General features: G+C 36.5%; 1 protein-coding gene across 1 annotated transcript in view; it reads left to right on the top strand.

The window, feature by feature from the left end:
- LOC126166489 (transcription elongation regulator 1) overlaps window positions 1-27,500 on the top strand; it is a 245,277-nt gene that overhangs the window by 164,113 nt on the left and 53,664 nt on the right. The window contains exon 13 of the mRNA XM_049920407.1: window positions 7,299-7,449. Within this exon, the coding sequence (XP_049776364.1) occupies window positions 7,299-7,449 (151 nt within the window). The remainder of the gene's footprint in view (window positions 1-7,298; window positions 7,450-27,500) is intronic.

The following is a 27,500-nucleotide window of genomic DNA, read 5'->3' as shown; positions in this document are numbered from 1 at the left end:
TAAATAAATGTTCAGCTTAGTAGTTTTGACAGTGTTGCTCATATTGTGGCTTGCAAGATCAAGCACAAAAAAGCTCATTCTTATGAAGTGTGTGAACTGTTTGTTAAGTGATGACAAATGAACACTCATCAGCAAGTAACTTGTTTAAGTACCTAACTTCAGAATTTGAAAATAGTGATCATAAAATGTAGACTACATTATATTTGTTAACATTATTTGTAATCTCTTTTTGTGTAGTCTTTTCTTGCTATGTTTGAATGCCTTGAACACCTTGCAATGCATGCACATAGTAAATTTTTGTGATTTGGGATCTTCTGGATTTGTTTTTGAAAGTTGGCAGGTATGCATCTGTCATGAATTATTTTGCTACCTAGGTAGCAGAATTCCATGACATTGCCTGCTTTGTGATCCCCAATTCTGATGTTAAGTTTCTTACTGTTCTCATTTCTGCTACTTTTCATTACTTTACTCTTTCTTTGATTTACTATCAGTCCATATTCTGTACTCATTAGACTGTTCATTCCATTCAGCAGATCCTTCAATTTGTCTTCACTTTAATTGAAGATAGCAATGTCATCAGTTAATCTTACCATTCAAGTCCTTTTGCACTGAATTGTAATCCAGCACTTGAATCTTTCTCCTCATTCTGTTATTGCTTCTTTGATGTATAGATTGAACAGTGGGGTGAAAGACTATATACATGTCTTACACCCTTATTGGTGTGAACACTTCGTTCTTGGTCTTTCTGTTATTGTTCCCTCTTGGTTCTTGTACGTATTACCCATCTCTCCGTATAGCTTACCCCAGCTTTTCTCAGGATTTCAAACATCTTGCACCATTTTACATTGTCAAATGCTTTCTCCAGGTTGAAAAATCCCATGAGCATCTCTTGAATTTTCTTGTCTTGCTTCTATTATCAATTCAGCATCAGAACTCTCTCTCTGGTGCCTTTACCTTTCCCAAAGCCAAACTGGTCGTCGTCTAACACAACCTCAATTTTCTCTTCCATTCGTCTGTATATTATTCTTGTGAGCAGCTTGGATACATGAAGTGTTAAGCTGACTGAGCATAACACTCACACTTGTTGGCTCTTGCAATTTTGGGAATTGGGTGGATGATGCTTTTCTGAAAGTCTGATGGTATATTGTCTGTCTCATGCATTCTATACACCTTTCCATCTATTCACACTCTGCTGTGCATTTAACTGAGGAATTAACAGTGCACTCTTAATGTTACCACCCTTGATTTTTAACTCACCGAAGGTTGTTTTGAATTTTCTGTATACTGAGACAGTCCTTCTGACAGTCATTTCTTTATAGATTTCTTCACAATTTTCCCTTAGCCATTTCACCTTAGCTTTCTTGCATTTCCTGTTCAGTGCATTCTTAAATGACTTTTACCTCGATATTCCTGAATTTCCCTAAACATTTTTGTGCTTCTGTCATTGATCAGCCGAAGTATTTCTTCCGTTATCCATAGTTTCTTTGCAGTTACGTTCCTTGTATCTACGTTGTTCTCTCCAATTTCTGTGGTTGCCCTTTGTAGAGATGTCCATTCCTTTTCCACTGAACTGTCTACTAAGCTATTCCTTATTACAGTACCTGTAGCCTTCGAGAACTTCAAATGTTCCTCTGCATTTCTTAGTTCTTCCTTATTCCACTTCTTTGCACACTGTTCTTCCTGACTGGTCTCTGGGGCTGCAGTTATAGTGAAGTGGCAGGGCACAACCAGAGCAGCGAGCAGAGTGCATAATTACAGAGATGCTACAGGCAGAGTGGCACAAAGCAGTGCTGAGCAAGTCAAAAATGTGTTTCATAGCGTGGCGACCAGGGCGTTAGTGACTCTGGCTGCATTCGGACAATGCTGGCAGCATTTGGCTGTTGCTGCGGGTATTAGCGTCAGTCCAAAAACTGATTTTACACAGTGTTGTTTATGAGACCAGTGAAACAACTATCATCGCAAGTGATTAATTTTGGACAAGTTATGTGATGAGGTGGCAGCAGAATTAAAGACTAAGTACAGGATACATTTCATTAACCTTTTATTTCTTTCATTGTCTTGAAATGAGAGGTGGTGATGAAGTTGAAGTAGTGCAGCTGAGAAACACATGAAAATTGTGTTTTATTATGTGAGAAAGTTTTCAAAACTGTCTTATTTGGACAGCTTCATTTGAAGATATGTTAAAGTTTAGTTCTGTCTTATAAATGCATTGTATAGAACACTCAGCGTTTACCATACGTTGCTCATTGACACTCGAAGATCCTTGTGGATCAATGACAATTTTGTGGATGAAGTACATTTCACAATTTCACTAGCAAATTCTGCTGAAGTTTCTGTTGGCTTCCAAAATGCACTCCACATAGCGATCATTATTCCCAAAGCACAGTCTATTAATCATTGTGATCTGGAAAAGCATATGTTGAAATATTCATTCCATGGGTCTAAAACGCATAGACTGTAAGCTTTGATAAAAATGCCTCAACTATGGATATACCTCATCTCCAGTGAATACGAAGAGCAAAACAGTTGATATCTTTGGTAGTGGAGTGTGTAGCAATATATTAACCTCCTCTTTTTGCATCAAGCGAAATACACTAAAAGAATAAAATCTACAAACTTCCCTTTCCTTTCCATATCCATCAACATCAGTTGTAATGAATTTCCCCTGAGGACCTGCAACTGCTTGTTAGTATGATTGAATCAAAATTTTTGTAACTATAAAACATTGCACCAGAATTTTCTGGGCATTTTAGATGAATTTGTTTTCTGTCAGTATCACAGACTGCAGATGGATACTTTTGTATGCTATATAAATCATTTACATTATTTAGAAAAAAAGGCATTTGCATGTGGAGTTGCTGGAGGCAATCCCTCAACACTTTGGTCATTGACGCCATAATACTTACAACGGGTGTGAATCCTATTGTGAATGTTTGAGCCGTGTCTCAAAAACTTTTTCTAGTCTCTAGGAAACTGTAACAAATCTTGTTTCATCAGCTATTGATGGCCCTTAAAAATTAAGTTATTTAATTGGGAAAGTCTGTAGTTGCTTGAATATTGGCTAGATATGGAAGTTTCATGTACTAATGATATGGCAAAATATTTTCCTCTTTGGATCCCATCATTTGCCAAAATCTTGTTTCGATATCTCAAACCATTTGTGGGATACGAGGAATGTTAAAAATATTTCATTTCGACTTTTTCACTGGCACTTTAGATACTATCCATTTTATCGAGATTGGAGACAGCATTACCCCCCCCCCCCCTCCCCCCTCAGGAGTTTAGTTTTCAGTTTTCTAAAGTGTCGGGAAGTTCTCGCTGGTGTATAAAACCCCAATCTAGTGATCCACCAATTACAGAGCTTGAGCACTAGCCACATGATCACTGCATTCTCATGCTCAGGGACACAATGTGCCGGTATTTCAGTGACCCTTCAAACTTCTCTTATCATTACTCCTTTCTACTTGCACATTATGTTGTCCTAATGGACTAATAAAAGTGAACAAAGCATTGCTTGGGAGTGACTGGAATTCTTGCAATGGTATCCAGCTTCTCGGTGGGTGGCTACTTCCCTACATCCCGATGGGTGATGGCTGGAAGTGCATTGGCACTCTCTGGTGGTGGTGGTGGTGGTGGTGGTGGTGGTGGTGGTGGTGGTGGTGGTGGAAGGTGGCTGCCGTTCCTGGCACTTGACCCACAGCTCTATGCATTCAAACTAGAAATCTGGCAACAAACACGGTGACCGTTATTCAACTGTATGAAAAAACGTGAATTATTTACAAACTACAGTGTGCACACACTTTGTTCGACATATAAATGTCACTATAGATATTCAGATTTGGGTTATGACATGTTTGATTTGCCTACATTTGGTGGTGATGTGTCACAGAAGAATAGCGAAATTCTGCATGACCCAATGAAGTGTAGGAAGATCAATGCTGTCAATGACCTCCTGAATGGTTCTTTTCAGCTCAGCAATAGTTTTGGGGTTACTGCTGTCACCTTTAGTCTTTAATATAGCTCCTCAAAAAGGAGTCACATGTGTTCAGATCTGGTGAATATTGCGACCAATGGAGGTCCATGCCAGTGATCTCTGGGTAGCCCAGAGCAGAAAGCGCTCCCAAACGCCCGCGCACGCGCGTTGATGTTGAAGATATTTCTCGATCGCGAAATGCAGATTCTCAGTCCCCCAAATTTGTCAGTTTTGCTTACTGACTAACACATCCAAAAGAAAATGGGCTTCAACTCGTACTAATACCCATCATTCTCATGGTCAGCTGTTTAGTTTGAATGTCCTAATGCAAACCGTTCAGAAGATGTGATCTTATTTCATATAGTTCAATAATTGTCACCCTGTATCCATATTGTTTGAAAAAGGTGTTGCATAAATACATAAATTTGATTATTTTTTCAAAAATGCTGAAATTGGTTTTAAAGTTATTGTATCAAATATAAAAATATGGCTGTACATTTTATCCCAACTTTAGGATTATGTATCAGTTAAAATTTCTTTTTTACTGATCGTATGATAGATGCGCATTATTTGGGTTGTGTTGATACTTACTGTGGACCGTGTGCAGATTGCAGGTTGGACACCCCTGCCTTAACACTTTGGGTCCTGAGCCATTGCGCGCGGTTGTCTACCAGAAAGCCTGGCTGATTTTAACGTATTTTAAACTACAACAACTCGTGAAAGGTTTCAGTTATAGCAATAAAATTACTCTTATTGAAAGACCTAGACTTTGTTTAAAACCATATATAATACCTTTCTCTTGAATTTATACATACTTTTGACAAGTGTTATTATTATAACATTGTTTTTGAAAAAAGGAAAATTTGGTCAAGGGTATATTCAATGTATTTTCTAGAAGGATTTTTTTTTAAATTTTACACAAAAATTGTAATTGATGGATACAGCATGTCTTATCTACAGTAACTTCCTGTAACTATTTTAGGATGCAATTTTGCTCTTTGTGTGGTAAATTTTGAAGCAAGGCATTTTGCACAATGCTACTTTACATTCACTACACTGGTAGCTTGTGTCTTTTCGCTACACTTTTCCAGTCAGTTTTTTTCCTCTCGGAGAACACACTACGCACTGTTTTTGTTTCTGTTTCTTACCTACTTCTGTCTCAATCTTTTCCAGGAAATGATTTTGATAGTCTTGAGAGTCCAGATGGACCAGGTCGGGGTTCAAGATCTTTGCTTTGTGCAAGATCTGCACAGATAACTGTCATGAAGTGAGATGTTGTGAGGTGTTTTCCAGTAACCTTATTGTATAATATGCAGGAATTTACAATTACCATTAGTATAACATGGAAAGCCAACTTTCTCCACCACTTTACAGTTCGATGTTCAAATGCGCCGTATGGCAATCGCTGATCTGATAAGTCAACACCAAACTTGTTTTTATTGTAGTCCACTACACAGGTTGGCTTTGACTTCTCTCTTCCTCTCTGATCAGTGAAAGTGACCATCTCAGCAGTGTGCCTTGTACTTATCATATGCACATTTCTTTTGTCCTTCCAACACAGTGCTAACATATTTCCTTTACGCCTGAAAATTAGTTCACCTCGCTGAAGGTTTGGATCTTTTATAGCACGAGGCAATCCCTGCCGAGATTTTCTTGTTGTTCCCACAAGAGCAGTTTTTGCAGCTTCCAGTTCTGAAGCAAGTATTGGACTTGCGTAGAATCTGTCCGTAAACAAAGTGTAGCCTTTCCCTGACAGATCTGCAAGCAATGTCTTTACCAGAGTCACTGCGTCAGACCTTTCACCCGCGTAAACAGAGAAATTCCAGATGTAACCTGTGTCAGATTCGGATAACATGTACAGTTTGATACCGTATTTATTTGGTTTTTGTGGCATGTACTGTTTGAAATACACACGACCTCGAAATTTACACATGCCTTCATCTATTGTAATTTTTTCAGATGGTGTATACGCATGCTGGAAATTAGCACACATATTATCTAGGAGGGGTCTCACCTTGTGCAGTGGGCCATAGCCAGTTTCTCCTTTCCTCTTAGCTAAGGAATTATCACTAATGTGGAAGTTTCTCAAAATAGAAAGAAATCTGTCACGGCTCAAGATGTTTGGACAGAAATTACGTGACACAACAGGGTTCTTGGACAAGTGCTCTCGTATACGTGGCCTCACACTTACACACATATGGACTACAATTGCCAGAAACTTCCTTATTTCCATAAGTGTAACTCCTTTCCACTTTGATAATGAGCAGGTGGGTGAAAGGGAATTTGTGCTTAGTAATTTCCTGATGCATTGTTGAGCATACAGATTAGTTTGTTCCTTTATATGTTTCATCATACTGTCTGTCAGGAAATATGAGAAAAACTCTAGAGGTGCACTGTTCTGGTCTAAACTGACAACATTGCATATTCCGGATTGTCCTGAGAATAGATCGATATCTGGTGCACGATCAGTAGTCGTCCAACCTTCCTCAGAATCGGTGCGGCGCACAGGTCTCGGCTTCCCAACACCGTCAGTCTGGTTCGTTCTTCAGGCACAATAAAGATGGGATTACTTGCTGCTGAAGTGCTTGGACACCTGCTCTCCTCTTCTGAATCTATCAGAAGAGTAGTATTTGCAAATAAAATCATAATTACGTACTGGGAGTTTTTTCAGTGAAAATCTGAACAAAAATTATACATGTTTTGTTGTCAGAATTCTTTCCCTGAACTGCCAGAAACTTCTTCTTGAACATAGTCCACATCATCATCAGAGTCATCTACAATATCTTCCTCTGACAAATCAACGTCACTTTCTTCTAAATCACAATGTAACTCGCGAGCAATTTCTTCGTCCGTCAAGCCACGCTTCGCCATGTCGACGCTACTGAGACTGCACGGGAAAAAATCACCGCTCACAAAACACGACAAATGAAAAGGGAAGCACACCCTTCCACAGCATGCCCGCCCCATCTAGTGACCAATACTCGAACTACAGTCCATGCAGCGCCTCCCAGACAAGTGGGAGCCATAAGAACACACAAAGGAAGGAAGGGGATGAACGAGAACCCGCACCCGTAAAATTACGGGCGCCGGACTTTTGGGCAGGTTGCGCATGCCCGTATTTTTACGGGCGTCGGCGCCTAAGTGTTAAAGAATCATGGTTGGAATTCTTGGTAGGAAACTAATAAAATCATGATTATAACAATGCTTTTGTGTTGCTCAGTGTTCTGGATCAAGTCTTAATTTCGACACGATTTTGCAGAGTTATGTGCCCCTAACCACAGTTGAAGTGGACTTATTGCTGCACATCCTAATTTTATCATTGCAGATCATCATTCAGTGACTTCGCTCAAAAGCATGGGAAGGATGAGCGTTTCAAGAATATTGAGAAAATGCGTGAACGTGAGAGCTTATTCAATGAATATCTGCTGGAGGTTCGGAAGCGGGAAAAAGAGGAGAAGGTGATGCGCCGTGAACAGGTGAGACATGCTTACTTTATGCCTGCACTGCATAGCTTATTTCACCTTTGAGCAGTGCTGCCCCTGTACTTGCTACACAGAGCTTCATATTTCACTTGAAAGTTGCAGTAATCACTCTTTCAGGTGAGAGGATTGTTGGCCATTTGCTCACAGTGTAAATGGGTTTGTGCCAGATTTATAACAACATTTATTATTTAGCCATCAGTATTTGTTTTTCTAGTAGTCTTCTTCAGGAATAATAACTACTATGATATCGCTTCCTAAACTAAAAACTCAGAATTTTTTAGCTTGCATTTTCTTTGCTATTAAAGGTTAGCGTTTGTCTTTGATGATTCCTTCCTGTCTTATTTACGTTGTGATGTTCACGAAGCAAGAGTTTTTATGGTTTTTGTACAATAAGAATAGAGCAGTAATCGGATGGTGTACTAGTATTCAGCTTCTCTATTTTTGCAGTGAACTGTTGTATTTACTTGTTATTAATAATGAATCTATTTTTAATGAAGTAAGGAGTGTTGTCATGCAAGTAATATGAGTAACAGTAATAATAATAAATACTAATATTTTCTGTGAAAATTACAGAGTAATGGACAAATGAAACTAAATTTGTTTACAGGTATTGATATGATGATTGGCATAGAAGAATTTAATCTTACATTATTTCATCATATGATTTGCTTCTGTTACCTTAGTTTGCCATACACATCATTATTAGTTAATAATGTTGGTTTCAGATATCTCCAAGACTGCTGTTTAATCTAGTAAAGGCAGATATGTATTAATCAGTATTTGGGGTGTGTAAAAGGACCATGAAATGCACTAAATGGTGAATTGCCACCCTGCGTGTAAAACTAAAAGCTTACATTCTTCCTCTTACTAAGCACACTTAGACCAAAATTCATTTTCAGTTATTAGATATCAAAAATTAATTTATTTTATTTTACAGAATTAAACACAGTTTAACAAAAGAGAAATGACACATCTTTTGCTTGAATTCTGAAATTTTGTACTTAGGGATTTCTTGTTCAGTTTCAGAATAATTATTTTTGAAATTTGATTAAAACTTTATTACATTGACCAGAGTGTGAAATGTGTGAATAGACTTGTCTTACAAAGAATGGAGCAGAACTGATTCCCAGGCTGTCTTTCATAATGGATCTATCATAGTTAGTGTTTGCTACTTGTTGATTAGCAAGACTCATCAACACAAAAGATATTAGCATTTCAGTTATAAAAATGCTTTGTTCGTATCATTAAAAGAAAATAATGTCATGAATGGATGAATCTAAGGTGGCAAATAAATCAAGTCACCTAGTGCGATACTCTGACATCTTATGCAGTGAATGAGTTGGAACATGTATCAAATGCACAGAAGTTGTGTCCACATATGGACAGTGTAAAGCCCGTCTCTTTCAGTATGTGTAGTGTGGTTTACAGTTCTGTTAAGAAATAATGGAGAAAGTGGCCAATTGATTTCAGGCATACCAAAGTCCATCACAGTAAGTTTTGCAATTATGTGCTTCTGATTTACTGGCAGTGACAGTCATTCCAGTCTGCAAGATATTGTGTCCCTATTGCAGTAAGGATTACTGTCATGTGGCACAGCTCATGGCTAAATATTCCTTACCCATCAATCGGGAACTGCTGCAGGAAGACTACATACTGTCTCTTTCCATCGCATTTCCAATTAAATGCTTGATCTTCATAATATCATGAAATAACAGTGGTTGCCGTTTATAGTTTTTGTTTGTCCCTTCCATTATTCAGCAATCTAAAAGGTATTTCTGTAACTGTACCAGGTTGTATCATTTGCTTGATGATTTGTAATATGAATGCAAATTCTTACTTCTACTGCTGCACACTCATAGGAGTGTTTCAGACCTCCGAAATTTGAACAAAATTCTTTTTTATCCTTTTCAATATAGCCAACTTTTTGTATGTCTATCATAGAAGTCATTACTAGTAACTAAGAACTCCATCACTTTACCCAGTCCAGCTTTATATTTTACTGATTCTTCAACCAATCAAATAACTTGCATATTTAGTATGAAGCTTTTCTTTAGGAAACAAGCAAATCACTTTTCCACTTAGCCTTAGCACCTTCAACAAATTGACTGTGAAGACCAGTAGAGCAAAACCTGTAGCACTGTGTTCTGAATAGGTATTCATGAGTTGTGCGTATGTTAATTGGAAAGGTATTCAGCGATTGTGTCAATCAAAAACAGATGAATCTTTGAATGTATTTATATATACTAAAATTTTAACTGTAAAAATTGACAATTGTAGTTCACAAATATCAGATGTCACTTCAGAGTATACAGTTACATTATATTTATTTCTGACTGTTCTCAAAAGGTATCTTCAATTGATCTTTATCCATTATTTAAGTTAAAAATTTTATAATGACCAATGTAGCAAAAATATAAAAGCAAACATTGCTCAATACTGCTATTCTTTGTTTTACTTAAAAAATTGACATATTTTATTCAAATTGCAGTTATTCAGCATATAATACAAGTAAAAGTGTCTGCCTTAATAGCTTGTGTATTTACAGAATTGTGATTATTTTAAAATATTTACAGCTGTCTGTTGGCTACAAGCTGTTTGACTTGCAGTAACATTTCAAGCTCTATGTTGCACCCAATCAGTAACATATTGAGAATCGGTAACTGTTGTGTTCTCGTAACCATGTACTTCAATTCACATCAGTTACACGATTGTCAATGCACACACTCATTACATATCTCGTGTGGCCATTTTAATTTTACTGGCAGTTAATTTTCATTTTATGAGTCTGTTAATATTGATATAGTGTCAGAAGAGACAGGTTATGACCTAGTAAAAAAAGTCATAATAAAACAGAAGTAACAAATTTGCTGTAAAATGGACAATTTAAATTATTGTACCCCATGTATCTTCCTCGACTTCATTTGGATTCAGCTATACACTCAATCATGGTAATCCACCAGTAAATGCCAGTATTTGAATAAAACTGTCATTGTGCCAAAACAGTCTGCAGACAAATTTGCTTTAATGGTGATTTTTCAGCAGCTAGGATATTGAGAAGTAAATGTTATACATTAGTGTTAAATTTCTCAAGTTGTTTTCTTCACTACATCACTATGAATGTGCATTGGAATCCCAATGGGAATGGTCCTTTCAGTCTCTTACCTATTGGCACCAACATCAATGTGTTGTGTGTATTGATTTTGAACATTCTTCTTTAGCATTACATCTCAAATGCTTTGATTCTCTTCTGTTCTGGCTTTCCACTGTCCATGATTCATTACCATACAATGCTGTGCTCCAAATGTACATTCTCAGAAATTTCTTCCTCCTTGAGTTAAGGACAGCATTTGATATCAGTAGACTTTTCTTGGCCAGGAATTCTAGGTCAACGAGTGCCAAGAGCGTGACTCGATTTTTCTTGAACCATGTTTCCATTATCGAACAAAACATTTGAACTATCTCTGTGGTGCCTTAACCTTTCCTAACGTCACTTGAAGATGACATTTTCCCATACAGTACTGCATCATCAGCAGTCAGTCACAGATTGCTGCTCACCTCATTTATTATGGTGTATATGCCACAGGACAACTGGGAAAGCCAGGAAAATTCGGGAATTTTTTCATCTGGGAGAAAACAAGGAAAAACCCAAGAATATTTAGAATTCCAGGAATTTTTCATTGTCTCAATTTTCAGTTAAATTTTTGTAATTTTTACTGGTAAGGACTGATACTCTTAACAAAACCTTAAAAAGAGACACAAAAAAAAAGTTAGTTGAAAGAAACTCACCATTTACAACAATAAAATACAGTGCACACACAAGCATCTGCCAACAGCAAAATGTTTCAGAGGCTTTAGGACGAAGACAGTGCAATACTTCGTAGCAACAAACTGCTTACAAAGAGCATGATGACATAACTGTTTACGTTTCTAACAGGTCACATGAAAATATTGTGAGTGGTGGTTTGAGAAGTGTTACTTTCAAAGTAAATTTAGTTTTATGCAATATGAATTATGTTTTGTTTAAGAATGTGTGGTGAATTTGTTAATCGTGGGGTGTTTGGCTCTCATTCGATACTTATTACTGTGAAGACTAGCCACTTAGAAAAATTTTGGACCCAGAAGACTAGTCGTTCACATCGTTATTTAAAATTTTGCTGGCACATTTGTGTTTAATAATATCTTAAAGGGTAACACATGCAAAAAAAAGACGAATATTGATTATAAGTGAAAGCTTAGCTTTCGTAGTAGCTGTACTGTATGCATTTTAATTTAAACCATTAACTTTTCCTATTTGTGTGTTCATGCTACTTAACAGTGATGTTTCTATTAGCTGACTATCTGCTGCCATTGGCAGTTGAGGTTATATGACGTGAGCTATGACTGGCCCACAAAAGCATATTGTAATTTAAATTTCAGTGCCTCCGAAACTAACGTGGTATTGGTATTTATACTTTTGTAATATGAAAATATACAGTGTACATGTTGCCACGCATCAAAGACATTCCCAAAGTAGTTTTTTTTTCTGAGTTTTGTTTCCTAAAATGCCAGGAAGTTCTACACTGGTGTATAAAACCATTACCATTCAAAGGAATGATGAGTCTTAAAACTCTGATGGAAAGTAGAAAGTATCCTGTCTCTTAATAAGGAAAAAGTGTGTTTCCACATGGGAAAAAATATATTTTGAACCTGGAATTCCAGGAAAAATCTGGGATTTTCCCCCCTTTCCTACATTTACATCCTGTTTCTGTGTATAGAGAAGATGTAGTGTCCTATTACTCATCCCTGGGGCACTCTTGGAGATACTTTTGTCTCCGATGAACACTCATTGTCCAGGACAATGCACTGGATACGTGTCCTCCTCCTCCTCCTCCTCCTCCTCTCCTTCTTTCAAATAACCCATTTGGGTACAATGAATCAACTTTGGCTTCTCTTCATTGTATTAGATTTCCTTAGTTTCCAAATTTCCTACATCCTTGTAGAGTGTTGTTCCCTTTCTTCTTGAGTCCACTTTCTTTCTCTCCTGAAATTCTGCCTTTTGAACTGCCTTTCTGAAATGCGTTCTGTTTTCTATTGTGTCTATTGTAATTCCAGCATTGTAGCTATTGAGTACTGGATCCTATTACATAATCTTCAAGATATTCCTATATCTAACAACTGATTCTGTACATGCAAACCTTCATTAACAGCTAGCAGCCTGAAACTTATCAGATGCTTTCTGGAAATCTAGGACTACAGAATTACCCTTTGTCCATCATTTGCAGCATATTGTGCAACCAAAATGTGGTATTGCAGTAGCTCAGTATGCTTTACTGCTGTTGTAAAGCTGCAATAGTGCAACAAAGTGAATGCTGCAGCTGAATATCTCATTGGGTACAAAATCCATGTAGTACTAAGATTCCTAATTAAAAAACATTTCATAGTAGCAGAAGTTCATCATATACTTTGCTCTACATATTGGTTGTATGCAATTAATGAAACTGTTGTGTATGGGAGATGTTTAGAAACATTTACAGTGAAAGGGTGGCCATCTGTATTCATTCAGAAAATGAGTAAAAAGTTCTTGAAATCAGGCAGTTCACACTATCCTAACATTCAAAACAATTGCTACAAATAGCATGAACTATTTTTGCATGAGCTCATTGCCACTGAGTTTTGTCTGCTGTAAACCCTATTTTCAGTGGGTTCTGAATCCTGTTTCAAAGAAGCATAAAATACAACTAATAGCTTTTTGTTGGGCTAAGGAGGTCTTGTCAAGGTATTCTGTAGTTATGCAGACCTTGCAACTCACTGCTGTGAGTGCTCTGCAATTAGGAAACTACCAGGTTTGTAGGGCATAGTTTTTGTGGGATGTAAGACATAAGCTGTCATTTGTAATATGTGGCTTGTAGTGATTTCATACAGAGCAAAGAAGTAATATTATACTGGAAGTGAAGATATGTGAAAGAAAGTGGAATCTAATAAGGGCTAAACAATTAACCAAATGTTTCATAGTAATTTATTTTATGATCACTAAATCGTAACTTTAACTGATTAGATTAGATTAGATTAACTTTCATTCCAATTGATCCGTAGTGAGGAGGTCCTCCAGGATGTGGAACATGTCAGAAAAACAACAATACATGACAAATATTTACAACTAAAACAAATAAGCTAATGTACCATTCCACAGGTCCCAAGTGGAATGATCGTCATTTTTTAATGAACACTAAGAGTCATTTTACAAATACTAATGCACTGAATTTAAAATAAAAAAGTTTTTTATTTATTTATAAGGTAATAAACATGTAATACAACTACTGTAATACTTATTTACAATGAACACATTACTGCACTGAAATGGTGCAGAAGTTAGATTAATGGTGCAGAAGTTAGATTATACTCTCTCTCTCTCTCTCTCTCTCTCTCTCTCTCTCTCTCACACACACACACACACACACACACACACACACACAAATTTTCAGTGAACACATTACTGCACTGAAATTGTGCAGAAGTTATGTTGTACTTATATACAAATCAGTTGGTTTTACTAAGAAATTCATCAATGGAGTAGAAGGAGTTGGTCACCAATAAATCCTTTAGGCTTCTCTTAAACTGAATTTCATTGGTTGTTAAGTTTTTTATGGCTGCTGGCAAGTAATGTGTACATCTTGCTCACCAGATAGTAGAGTTTTGTCAGGACTGGCTCTCCAAAGGCTGTCAGTAGTTCTAATGGAATGTTGTCTACTCACGTGGCTTTGTTTAGACTTGGGTCTTTCAGTGCTCTGTCAAACTCTTCACGCAGTATCGTATCTCCCATTTCATCTACATCCTTTTCCATTTCTATAACATTGCCCTCAAGTACATCTCCCCTGTATAGACCCTCTATATACTGCTTCCACCTTTCTGCTTTCCCTTCTTTGCTTACAACTGGGTTTCCATCTGAGCTCATGATCTTCATACAAGTGGTTCTCTTTTCTCCAAAGGTCTCTTTAATTTTCCTGTAGGCAGTATCTATCTTACCCCTACTGAGATAAGCCTCTACATCCTTACGTTTGTCCTCTAGCAATGCCTGCTTAGCCATTTTGCACTTCCTGTCAATCTCATTTTTGAGACGTTTGTATTCCTTTTTGCCTGCTTCATTTACTGCATTTTTATTTTTTCTCCTTTCGTCAATTAAATCAATATTTCTTCTGTCACCCAAGGATTCCTACTAGCCCTCGTCTTTTTACCTACTTGATCCTCTGCTGCCTTCACTACTTCATCCCTCAAAGCTACCCATTCTTCTTCTACTATATTTCTTTCCCCCATTCTTGTCAATTGTTCCCTTATGCTCTTCCTGAAACTCTTTGCAACCTCCAGTTTAGTCAGTTTATACAGGTCCCATCTCCTTAAATTCCCACCTTTTTGCAGTTTCTTTAGTTTTATTCTACAGTTCATAGCCAATAGATGGTAGTCAGAGTCTCAACCAATAAATTGTGGTTAGTGACCACAATTGCCCCTGGAAATGTCTTACAATTTAAAACCTGGATCCTAAATCTCTGTCTTAGCATTATACAGGGTGTTACAAAAAGGTACGGCCAAACTTTCAGGAAACATTCCTCAAACACAAATAAAGAAAAGATGTTATGTGGACATGTGTCCGGAAACGCTTAATTTCCATGTTAGAGCTCATTTTAGTTTCGTCATTATGTACTGTACTTCCTCGATTCACCGCCATGATTTCATACAGGATACTGCTCCTAGAACATGTGCCTTTACAAGTATGACACAATGGTTCATGCACGATGGAGCTCCTGCACATTTCAGTCAAAGTGTTCGTACGCTTTTCAACAACAGATTCGGTGACCGATGGATTGGTTGCTTTGTGTTTCCATTCCATGATTAATGTGATTTGAAGAGAAGTAATAAAATGAGCTCTAACATGGAAAGTAAGCTTTTCCGGACACATGTCCACATAACATATTTTCTTTCTTTGTGTGTGAGGAATGTTTCCTGAAAGTTTGGCCGTACCTTTTTGTAACACCCTGTATAATCTATCTGAAACCTGTCAGTATCTCCTGGTTTCTTCCATGTATACAACCTTCTTTTATGATTCTTGAACCAAGTGTTACCTATAAATAAGATAAATTTCAGTACAGTATTAAAAACCTGGGTACCTAGTTATTGTAATTGAAAAAAATTCCAACGCAGAAGTTATGCAGATTACTACTCTTCCACTTTCAGAAAGTGTAAATTTCCTGGAAATCGGTGATCTAAGGTGTTCCTAATGTGTTTGGCGCCTGGGTTTGAAAGAACAACAGAAACTTGTCAAACTCTATGTAAGATACATCCTCCTAGCCAACTATGAATATCTTTGCCGAGTCCCATACAGATCTCGTACACATCTGTATTTCTCAGTTTTCGTCAAGAGGCCTCAGTGCAACTGCAGCATACATGTATTTGGTCGACGTCTTTTTTGCAGTTTTAAACTTGAACAAAATAAGTGTTCTTGGCAATATTTTTTGGCATTTGGTTCTGACCCAGTGTTTTCTTCAAGATTATGTGTGTACAGGTCTTTGAAATAAGATTGTTCATTACTTGTCTCAGGATCTGTGTAAATGAGAAAATGAACTCTTGGTTGTAAGTTGAAAAACTTGATATCATATCTGTATATACTTGCTTAAAAAAAGTTTCTTTTACTGTCGTATTCATGTAAAGTTTCTCCAAGCTAACTATTTTCCCAGTTGCTGGGTTTCCAGTAGACTTGACATCCTTCATACAAGTTAACTGCAGATTTTATTCCTTGTGTAAAAGTTTTGTATTTTGAGCAAATTATCACTTATAAGTTTACAATATGAAATTTTCTTGTCTCCTGAGAAAATCTGCTTTGCTGCCTTTTAACCAGAATTTCCCACACATACTTTTTTTTTGTGGCTGTTGATTGATTTTCTTGAGGGGCTGGCAGGAAGGAGCATCTTTACTCGTGAAACAACTTGGCCGAAGGACTGAAGACATTTATATGATCATATCGGGGAAACAAAGGTCTCTAACTCATCTTCAGTCAGTACAGAGAGTACCTTAAGCGTGTACTTTCTTTTTCCTTCAGTTTCTTACTAATGATGTTCAGTTGAAAATTTTTCACCTTCGTGTTTCCCCCTCTTTTTCTATCCTGTTCTCTTTTTTTCTTCATGGGTGAAGTATTTTCTGTAATCTTTCTGCAACTTTTCATGAAGTTGTCTCTTATGCTTTCTGACATAACTTTCCCATTTTCTGAATAAATAATATGTCAGTATTAGTGTGAACCATTAAGGCACTTGTATCAACCAAAAATGACAAGTAGTGTTAAAGCATTTAGATTCCAGTAACAGCCCAAACAACTGTCAAGTGTGGGATACAGTTACTCATTCATATGTTAAATAGTGATTTGTGGTTACTAGTTGTATTTATTGGGATTTTTCACTCCTAAGCTAAAGTCAATGGAATTGCTGTAGTTGCTGAATTATAGAGTAAACGTTTCAAATTTTTTGTCATGAGTGGGACATTAAATGCACAACTGTTTTTGAAGATTAGTTGCATACTTCTGTTTATTTAAAAACCCAAGTTTTTCTGAAAAATTATGTCATCTTGAAACTGACAGTTGAAAGTACTACTACAACTGCAGCTTCAATTTAAATAGCTGCAAATATAAAAAGCAACATTTTTGTTCTCCATCATCATCTGCAGATGTGCTGACTTTGTTTAACTATGTTTTCTCAAATAATTTTGTAACTTCAGTAATTTTTCAGGCCACTAAAATTTCCCTTTTTTTGATTTCGAAAACTGGCATAAATTTATTTAGAAATATAATTGTGTCAGTCTTAATGTCACATGGAATCACCCTCATTCAACAACAGTATACTTGATAATGAAAAATAAAGTGTACTAGTATGTGAAAAGTAACAGCATTAGTGTTTTCATGTAGTATTAAAAAAGAAATTATAAAATTAAAAAAAAACCTTTGTCCATTTCTTCCTTAATTCACAGAGGATTTTGTAATGTGCAATATAGCTCCTGTATTGTAGAGCAAATTTTTCACAGGATTATGCCTTTACCTTCATGTTTTCCCCTCTTTTTTCTTCTCATGGAGGATTTCATAATGCGCCATATAGCTCCTGTGGAGCAAATGTAGACATAATGTAGTTGTTCACGTAAATTTTTGTGAATATCGCAGAATGCTTTAGAATAAATGTTGAATTTTTAGTCTCTCTTCATATTTCACAAAGAGGAAAATACTACTGCAGAAAAACTTTGATTTTGGCATATTTGAATCTGTTCTTGATTGCTTGATTACAGTGAAGGCTTACAGAACATGTAATTCCTGTGGGAATGAAAGATATACATAAAGATCAGTTGACACTTATTTCTTTGTCTTTTCCTAGTTCAGAATTTTCATGCATTTTGCAGTTAGAATCGTAAGTCTTTTTAATGAGAAATACTAAGATCCATTTCCTCCGTATTTTTGTCTTGGAATTTACATAAACCACCAGTTTAAATGTATGTATTTTAAAATAAGATAATTACAATACTTGATTCTCATAAATGGTATTAATTTTGTGTGTGTGTGTGTGTGTGTGTGTGTGTGTGTGTGTGTGTGTGTGTCAAAGTTCCTTGAAGGTATCTGTTATAATTTCTGATACTATGACAAAAGTTTGTGAGAACTTTGAACATAACATTATACACACGTAGTCAAAGCTACTTAGAAAAAAAGTAATTTACTACAACTTTTTTTTTTAATTTTCAAAATCTCATGCTAGAATATGAAATTGATAATGAAGTTCATTGTAGCAGGTCTGAGGTTTGTATAAATTATAATTTACCTCTTTGTCATTGATATACTTTAAATTTAGAAATTAGGCTTCAACAATCCTCAATCCTGTTGTCAAATTCTAGAAGCTGTTGTAAGATATATGTGAGGCATTGTGTTTGCAAGTGCAGGGTTGCCAGGATGTTTTGATTTGATAAAACTAACATCAGACATAATTAAAGTATTAAATTCTGCACTTTTGGTTTCATTATAATTTACACATTTTTTTTACTTGTGAATTGTTCCATTATTGAAATAGTAACACGGCTAGGTTTTGTATATGTGATGTAATGTTTTGTTACAGAAGTGAGAGTTTTTAGAACAGTTCCATCAAGAAAATATAATATCCTTATGTCAGTGGTTATTTAAAAGCCTACTCATATACATTGAGTCGTCGTGTGGTAAATGGATGGCTCCTTTAGACATAGCAGCACTGCTCATTCTGGTTTTGTTTTGGTACAATTGTTATTTATCAGTGAACGTTGCAAAATGAGTTTAACATTGTTGAATGTGTGCTCCTTAAACCTGGTACACCTAACCTAAATTAATAGAAGTGAGACAGCGTTTGTCATTTCAGTCTGTACTCTAGAAGAAAATATGTTTAGTTTCTTAAATTGATAGTGAAGGAAATAAAAAATCACTTCATTCAAAATAAGAAACTAATTTTAAAGCATCCAAACATACAGAAGCTCATTTTGTAAATCACTGCCACACTATTTTATTTTGCTATAATTTTCCACTTAAAGTTGCTTTAGAGACAAGTGTAATAAGAAACAGCTTACAGCGCACTGCTATGAACAATTGCAACTCACTGGTTTATATATTGTGTGATATAAATTGATACACTTTAAACTTATGTTTTAATTTTTTGTCTTACAGATTATCAATATTTGTTTTCATACATGACACCACACAGTTTAAAACTGCTTACAGAATACAGTACAGTACAATACAGTAAAGTACAATATAATATTGGTATGTGCTTATCAGCAGTTCATGTCCAGCATTTTAAAAGTTTTGTCATAACATTTACGTGGTGTCATGTACAGCTTTAAAAGTTTAGTTCTTGTGGATGTTAACTGTAACCATATCCTAGTGTCAGCCCAAGATGATAAGTTTTATCAACTAGTCCGAATTTGCTTCAGTAGTCTGTCACCTGTCTCATGATCACTGTTTTTTTCATTCTGAATTTCAGTGAATTTGTGGCTTTGAATTATTATTAATTGTGGGACAGGTGATTGTCTGCTCTATTTTCTGACACGTTGAAATTTGACAAATGTTTTAGATAATGTGTATTGCAGTAATGAAACTTGCTGCTTTTCTTTTCAAATTATATTTTGTATGTGTTAAACTATTTTCCATTTGAAAGATTATGCCGGAATATTGTGCTGATTAGGTTGTTCTAAAATGCAAGAATCAAAAGTTGCATGGAATATATTTCACAGTATGTTGAATCATAACTGTCAGACTTCATTTGGATATAATCTAAGTTCTCAGTAATCATAGAGAAGAATTTCTTATGTTTTATCTCACTTCTCATTCATTTATTTCAGCTCAGTATTAGATCAGTAATCTGAGTTTGCTATTAAAGCTCTGAGAAAACAGGCAACAGATGCTCTTAATTCCTTGATGTCATTCATGTAAGTAGCCAGTGGCAGCCCACAGTTGGCTAGGTGATCTCAGTTCTTTCATATTTTAAGGTAGACTTAAAGTAATGCTGTGCAACAGTACGATATTCTTCAACTAGTATCTCAGTCCTGGCACATAACTGTAGTTCCTGAATAAAGAAGATCCAGTAAAAGTAATTACTGTAATACACTTGGAACTAACCAAGTGTATAGTCGTTGTTACGATTAATATTGGCATCATAAATATGGAAATTGGGGAAAATGATGGGGATATATTTTGTTTAAAAAAAATCAGTTTAAGGGCAATAGAATATGTTCTTTGAAGTGGGCTAAGTTTCCAAATTATTGCAATGAAATATTAAGAGAGAGGTCACATCCATGCCAAGGAATGAAAATTGAGAATAACAAACAACAGTGACATGTATAATTAAAAGGAACCATATCGTGTAATCGAGCCTCTAAAGTTTTCACTAAAGCACCAAAAATATTATTAGGAGATTGTGGATTAATAATAAGTAGGAGCAATTGTAAGAATTTTAAATTTTAACTACAACCACCAAATCCTACACGTTGCATGAAGAAGCAGTTTTGAGGGTTAAAGATGTTAGACACATTGACTTAAACATGGTGTGTATTTTATTTCTTTTTTGAAATTTTCAGATGCTGAAATTATTGTGCAGTCAGTCAGTATTTATTTTAGAGAATAGTGTAATGAAACTGGCAATTTGGAAAAGGCTAAAAATATTCTTCATACTAGGAATATGTAATTATTGAAATATGAATTCTAGTTTCCAATTTTATTTATCTTTTTAAATTACATAAAGAAGACTGTTAACTGCAGTCCTTATTTCAGCTGTCAGTGTAGTTATTTTTTGCAGAAGGTAGGAGCAAAGTAGTGTGTTTCAGCTAACCAGCAGGGTACAGCCAATGGAGGTAATCCCCACCAGTGTTGGCAGATTTATCTCCACTGGTAAATCACTACCTCTGCAAACTGATGTGCCTGCTGTGCTCCTTCCTTCCCCGGGTGCACTGTACTCAATTAATGGTGACAGTGCTGTCACTAATGAGGAATGTCTATGTAGTAAAGAGCACGAGCGAGACGAGCTGAACACAGAAAGGCAGAAGGATGCACACACGCACGTGAGACCCGCATGCAGGTGCAGCGAATTCCAGTGTCTCTCCCCCGCCTCGGCCTAGAAACAGCTTCTTCTCGCTCACTTGATACTACTGCCATGGTACTAAGTCTTATGAACACACACGTGTTATTCATTGTTTGATTCATTCATACATTTGTATTCAGTTCTTACATTTTGGTCAGAAAATAATCTTCTGTGCCAGTTGCCACTGCTGAATGTAGGTCACCAGTTCAGTTGTAACAGGCACCGTACTAGGTGACAGTAGGAGTCAAACTTTGTTTGTTCTTTGGTACCAGGCATCCTCATTTGGCATCTGCATGAAACTTGCTTGTTAGGGTGTATATTGAGTGCAGTTTGTTATAATGTTTAGCTTTCATACTGGGATTGCTTTACTTCTCACAGATATTGAAAGGTGGTGATTTGTGTGTACATTGAAGTGGATTTTGTAGTGTCCCAGTGCCCATCATCATGTATTTCAATAATGTTAAGAACATTAACTTATATACCTAAACTTTTCCTGCATTTTTTTCAGGTATTACTTAATAAGTAATTACTTAATTTTGTAAGCTAAGAGATTAAAGAGAACACTGTAAATATTTTCCCCCCTTTACTTTAGTGACAGAACATTATATTGTAAGAAAGCATATTTTTCGTCATTAGCACACTCTATTTAAAAAGTGTACTTCTGGTGGAGTGGAGCAGAAAATTAACTCATTAAATAGTCTTCTATCCATACAAATGGTTTTTGTTGGCAAGTGGGCAAATTCTTTCAACAAGCAGATCATCTCATGAGGAAAAGATTGATTGCTACCTCAGAGATTTTCATGTCGGAGAATGTATAGATATAATCTTCAGTTGTTGTGATGATGTGCTAGTGCCTCAAAACATAAAAGACTGCAAGAATTCAGAGAAATGAAGAGGAGAATACTATAGATACTATAGAAATGGTGTGGGACGTATGTGTTTAAAGAGCTCACTTTCATACATCTTGGTGCTATTTTCAATTTTAAAAGAAATGATTATTACAGCTACAAGTCAGAGTAACAAGAGAAATGAAAAAAGGGAACTAAATGAAAACAAAATGAGAAGTCGTATTTAAAACTGTTCAAGCCATTACCATTCAAACATAAGACATTCTTTGTTTCTGCACTCATATAATCCACATTACCTACTAGAGATGGGTCCAGATTTTTGGGCTGGCCGTGTCAAGAGTTGTCACATCATCAGCCATCTCATTTTGTGGTAAGTGCTCCAACGTTTGTGGTTCAGGTCATAGTATTGGTGCCAGTTGACATGCCTACAAACTATTGCAACTTCTACCATCATGTAGAAAGTTGTTTGAAAACAAACAATGTTCCCTGCAGAACTTGATGTTATTCTTGGTCTTTCGCATTCTTGAGATGAAGAAATTGCATTTGTTACCTACGTGGTTTATGAATCAATTTTCAGTTTTAAACATGCAGCAAAATTCACTCCAGTCTGATATCTCAGGTTTTTTTGACGAAATTAACGATTTGCTTCCAGGTGTTCTGCTGAATGTTATTTCCATTTGGAAATGGAAACAACAAATGAATAGAAGATATTAATTCACTGTATTGTCCATCAATACTACCACTTTCCATTACTGGAACAGGGTGTGTACGACCCAGGACAACCGGGAGATCCGGAAAAAACCAAGGAATTTTTTCATTCGGGAGAAACCGAGGAATTTTTTATTGCTTTAGTTTTCAGTTAAATTTTTGTAACCTTAACTGGTAAGAACCAATACTCGAACAAAGGATATTACTGTATCTCGCTATTACAGAATAATACTGGAGCAATAAAACGTGAACGAAGAAAGATTATGCAATACTTCATAACAACAACCTGCCTCCAATGAACATGACGCCACAACTGCTTACATTAGATTCATTTGAGCAGTTGTGAGCGAGCTCATGCGCATGCGCTGTAGAGTCACATATGAGTAGTATCTTCTCTTGTTTCTGGCTACACAAGTGTGGCAGTTAGCTGTATAAGCAATAACAGCAAGATGCTACCCAGAAAAATTTTACTGACACACCTAAGTTCCCAGATTCATGCATGGGCAACAGGCCCAGATCTAGGGGACAGTGGGGGATATTTGCCCGGGGGCGGCAATTTCATGGGGAAAGGGGGGGGGGTGCCAAATACATATTCGCGAGACCTTGTTTCACAAAGCGCCTAGCATTCAGCGCACGTTGGTTTATCAATTATTCATATGATTTTGAAACGCATCCCTGTTGGTTTTTGAACAAATTCTGTGTTGATTTCTGAATGAATCATAAGTTGATTTTTGAGTGCATGCGCAGTATACGTGATGTCTCTGCCAGGGGAGTCCCTGTGGCATCTAGAAATGAACTTCACTGCAGACAAAAGGGAATGGGGCTATACGAGCTGAGCAGAATAAAGCCAAACGGGTGACTGCCAATGTGATTGATGATTTGCGAATTATCAGCATTGTTATAATTACTAGTAAAATCTGGAGATTCAGTCTACCAGAGTAGAAGTACCTAGTGTTGCCCCGGTTCGGAAATACTGTAGATCCGGGATGGGTGCACAGAGCAGTCTTGAGGTGGGTAGTTTTCATGTGACCTGTGTTTACGTCAAATGAAGAAGAAAAGAAGAAGAAGAAGGAAGGGGGGACGAATTTCTGTGGCCAGGAGCTATAAAGTGAATTAAAATACATGCACATAATTACAGAAGGCTTAAATATGTTATTAGTTTGATTTTATTTTATTTCCACTTTTCTGACAGTCAATCATTAATCGCCTTGCAGAACAATGAAGTTATTTTTGTCGGTTTCCTAAAGGAATTTGGCTTTGATTAAACTTTCCCGCTGAGGCAGTCAATTTATTCGAAATGAAGTGTTTAATTCAGCACTATTGGCTAGTTTCAGCTGTTCACTGCATTTCGAGCACACGTTTTCTTCTAGCACCTACGGCATTGTGCCATAATAAGAACCAAACATGAGATAATACAGTACTGGTACTCCAAGAAAATTTACATCCAAATCTGGACTTACAAATGTGCACCATATGCCAAATTGTACTATGATTCTCAAAGTTCCAATGCTGTTGGGCATCCTCTAATGTCTTATTTCTTTTATGACATAATGTAAGATCTTTTTTAATGTTTTACATGTATGAACATACGGGCTTCCTGCGTCATCGTAGCTGCTCAAGCGCGGTGACGCCTGTTATCTGGCACTCTCTGGCAACTGCTGAAACAAACCTATTAAATAGGTCGCGGGAAAATATTGCGAATGGTTGTTTGAAAAGTGTTACCTTCAAAGTAAATTTCCTTTTACACAAGATGAACTATGTGCGAGAATGTACGGTTAATTTCTTAAATCACAGTGTGTTTGACTCTCGTTTAAAAATGAACTCTTTGAGGATGTCCATTTACAATAATTTTGAGCCCAGAAGATAATACATTTATGTCGTTAAAAATTTTACTGGCACATTTGTGTGATGTATCTTAAAGCATAAGACACGCAAAAAAGATAAACATCATATGTGAAAGCTTAGCTTCTCTCACAGTTTATTAATCTTAGAGACCAATATTATATGTGAAACTTTTCTTTTCTTTTCTTTCCTTTTTGCAACACTATGTATATTAATTTAAAGCATTAATTTTTCCTATTTGTGTGTTCACACTACTTAACAGTGATGTTGCTATTGGCTGACTACATCATGTGTCGTATTCTCTGAATAGCCGCTCTCAAAAGCTGGCGAGATCACGTGGCATAAGCTATGACTGGCTTACAAAAGCGCATTGCAATCTCAATTTCAATGCTTCGGAAAGTAAAATGCGGTGTTCGGTGGAATTCAAATTTATACGAAAATATGCAGAGTACATATTACTGCACATCAGGTATCTTTCCAAAATTGTGTTTTTTTTTCTGTGAGTTTCATTTTCTAAAGTGCCAGGAAATTCTATGCCAGTGTATAAAACCATAACCATTCAAAGGGTTGATAAGTTTTACAGTTCTGAGGAAAAGTATACTGTCACTTAACACGGAAAAAGTGTATTTGCATCTGGGAGAAGTGTGTTTTTAACCAGGAAATCTGGGAAGTTTTTTTCCTCATCTGTGTGTACACCATGTGAAAGTAATGGTATCTAAAGCCACACAGACTATAGTGTACCCACAATTTTTGAATGTGGGGTAATGAATAATGTCGTTCTGTGTATATTTATTTTGGTTTAGAACTGGGGAATTTTGAGCCTAGGGATATTCTTCAAAAGACTTCCTGCCATTTGCCATGTGATGAGGCATTATTAACTTATTGAAAAATTCTGTCCTCCTTAGAGAAGGCAATTATTGTATACATATGAAGGTGTGATATCAGAGGAGGTATTTGTAACACCTCAGAGGAAGAGTGCCTTCCACATGGATTAATGCTATGAAAACATTATGTATGTCTTAACAATGTGCCCACATTCCAACCACACCTCAGTGTCTTGTTTTTCTATCTGATGGTTCAGTGGTTATGTTGTGATTGAGACGTATCTCCCAAGAAATGTTGAGGTCACCAATCCATTGCAAAAGAAAGTGTGATCTATTAGAACCGTTCATTTGGCAGCAATATCATTTTAATACTACTGAGTGCTGTCATTTTATTGGATGCCCAAGTCTGTTTAGTTCACAGTAATTGACGTATTACTTGGAAAAAGTGTTTCTCTGTAGCATGCTGGTTGACCTTTGTGGCATAATAGACATTTACCCGCCATGTTAGTAGCATGTGGAGCTGTGTAGTCTACAGGATTGTTAGACTGGTGCACTTATTCCATCTGCAATACAGTTTCATTACAAAGTTACATGAACAATAATAAAACTTTGCTAGTGCTGACATTCAATGATTCTCTCACTTTCACACTCTTACAAAGCGTTTTCATTATCCTTGACAGGGATGAATGAAACACAGACAGCTGGTTATTTCTCTAATATACCTACTTTTGTTTGATATGAATTGATATACTTTAGATGAAGTTGTCAGACGCATGCTAGAAAATGTAGAAATATGTAGTTGATGGTAAAAACGGACGAAAAACAGCAGCTGCCATCATTTGGTGAGTCAGACAACATCCAGTTTGATTACAACTGTGTGCCATACCTTGTCTTGAACCTGGGACCTTTGTCGTTTGCCGGCAAATGCTCCACCAACAGAGTTTTCCAAGCAACATTCAAGACCCACCCTCACTGCCCACAAGGTGCGCAGGAGAACTGCAGAGTTTGGAAGGTAGGAGAAGAGGCACTGGAGGTGATAGGGCTGTTGAGGGCACACTTAGTCTTGCTTGCAAAACTCAGTACATAGAGCACTCGTCCTCAAAACAAAGATCCTAGGTTTCAATCTAAGTCCAGCACACAGTTTTAAACTGCCAGGAAGTTTCAGATAAGTGCACACTCTGCTGCAGACTGAAAATTCATTTTGGGAATGTAGTATTCTTGGTGCACTTAATAGCATAAAAATTGGCCAATGATGATCGTGGCCAGAGTTAACCCAGTATAATATTGATGCTAATGGATTATAAAATCGTAGTTCATGCGTTTATTTTGGTGCAATCTGAAAGAGAAATATTACACAGAAATAGTAATTCCTGTATTCCAGATCCATTGTAAGAAGGGAGTAGGGAAAAAAATGGGGTCTTTATTAAAAGCTGCGTGGCAAGGTAACTAAATAGGACGACATTCAGTGGTGGTCTCAGTAGTCAGATGGATGTCACAACTTTCTGTGTAGAGTGTCAGAGGTGCAGTACATATCTGGGCCTCCTATGATCATCTCCAATCTTCGTCCATGATAATATGAAGTTGTATGATTTATCATACTACAGGTGGCATTAAGCTGGCTATAAATATGACGGGGTCAGTACTGGTGACAGGTATGTTAAAACTGATGACAATCTAGGAATTCCATGAAAACAGCTTCTGATGTTAGATCCGTTCCACATTGTTAGGGTGACATCTGTAAGGAGCATGGCATTCAGGTTATAGAACAGCAGTCGTAGGAACACACAAGCTTTCCTCTGGTTTCATTTGTGCATTGAATTTCTGTCCATATGTTGCTCAGTAAAAGAAAAAGAAAAAGAATATGATTTAAAATATACTGGTTTTCTGTGATACTATGTTGAAATCTCAAATTAGCCTTACCTTGGTGAACCTAATGGTGCTTCTGTGAACTTACTCCCATTGCTGTAATGGTGATGAAGGCAAAAAGCCCATAAAATGAAAGATATCATAAATTGAAATATTAAATTTTCAGTGTTGCGTATTATGTCTCAGTTATTTAGAATATTTCATTGAGTTGGCTAGAGAATATTATATGAATGTAACCAATTCAGTCTCATACCAAATAATCAGTAGACAGTGCTAGAGTTGCCGAACATTTCCTTTGATGACGATAAGTGTCACCTACACTAGTAGATTTCCACAGCTGATCTGTTCCTAGAGTCAATCTGAAA

Source organism: Schistocerca cancellata, chromosome 1, assembly GCF_023864275.1.
Source record: "Schistocerca cancellata isolate TAMUIC-IGC-003103 chromosome 1, iqSchCanc2.1, whole genome shotgun sequence".
NCBI classification, from domain to species: domain Eukaryota; kingdom Metazoa; phylum Arthropoda; class Insecta; order Orthoptera; family Acrididae; genus Schistocerca; species Schistocerca cancellata.
The sequence above is the reverse complement of the archived record's forward strand: the minus strand, read 5'-3'. Positions and strand labels throughout refer to the sequence as shown.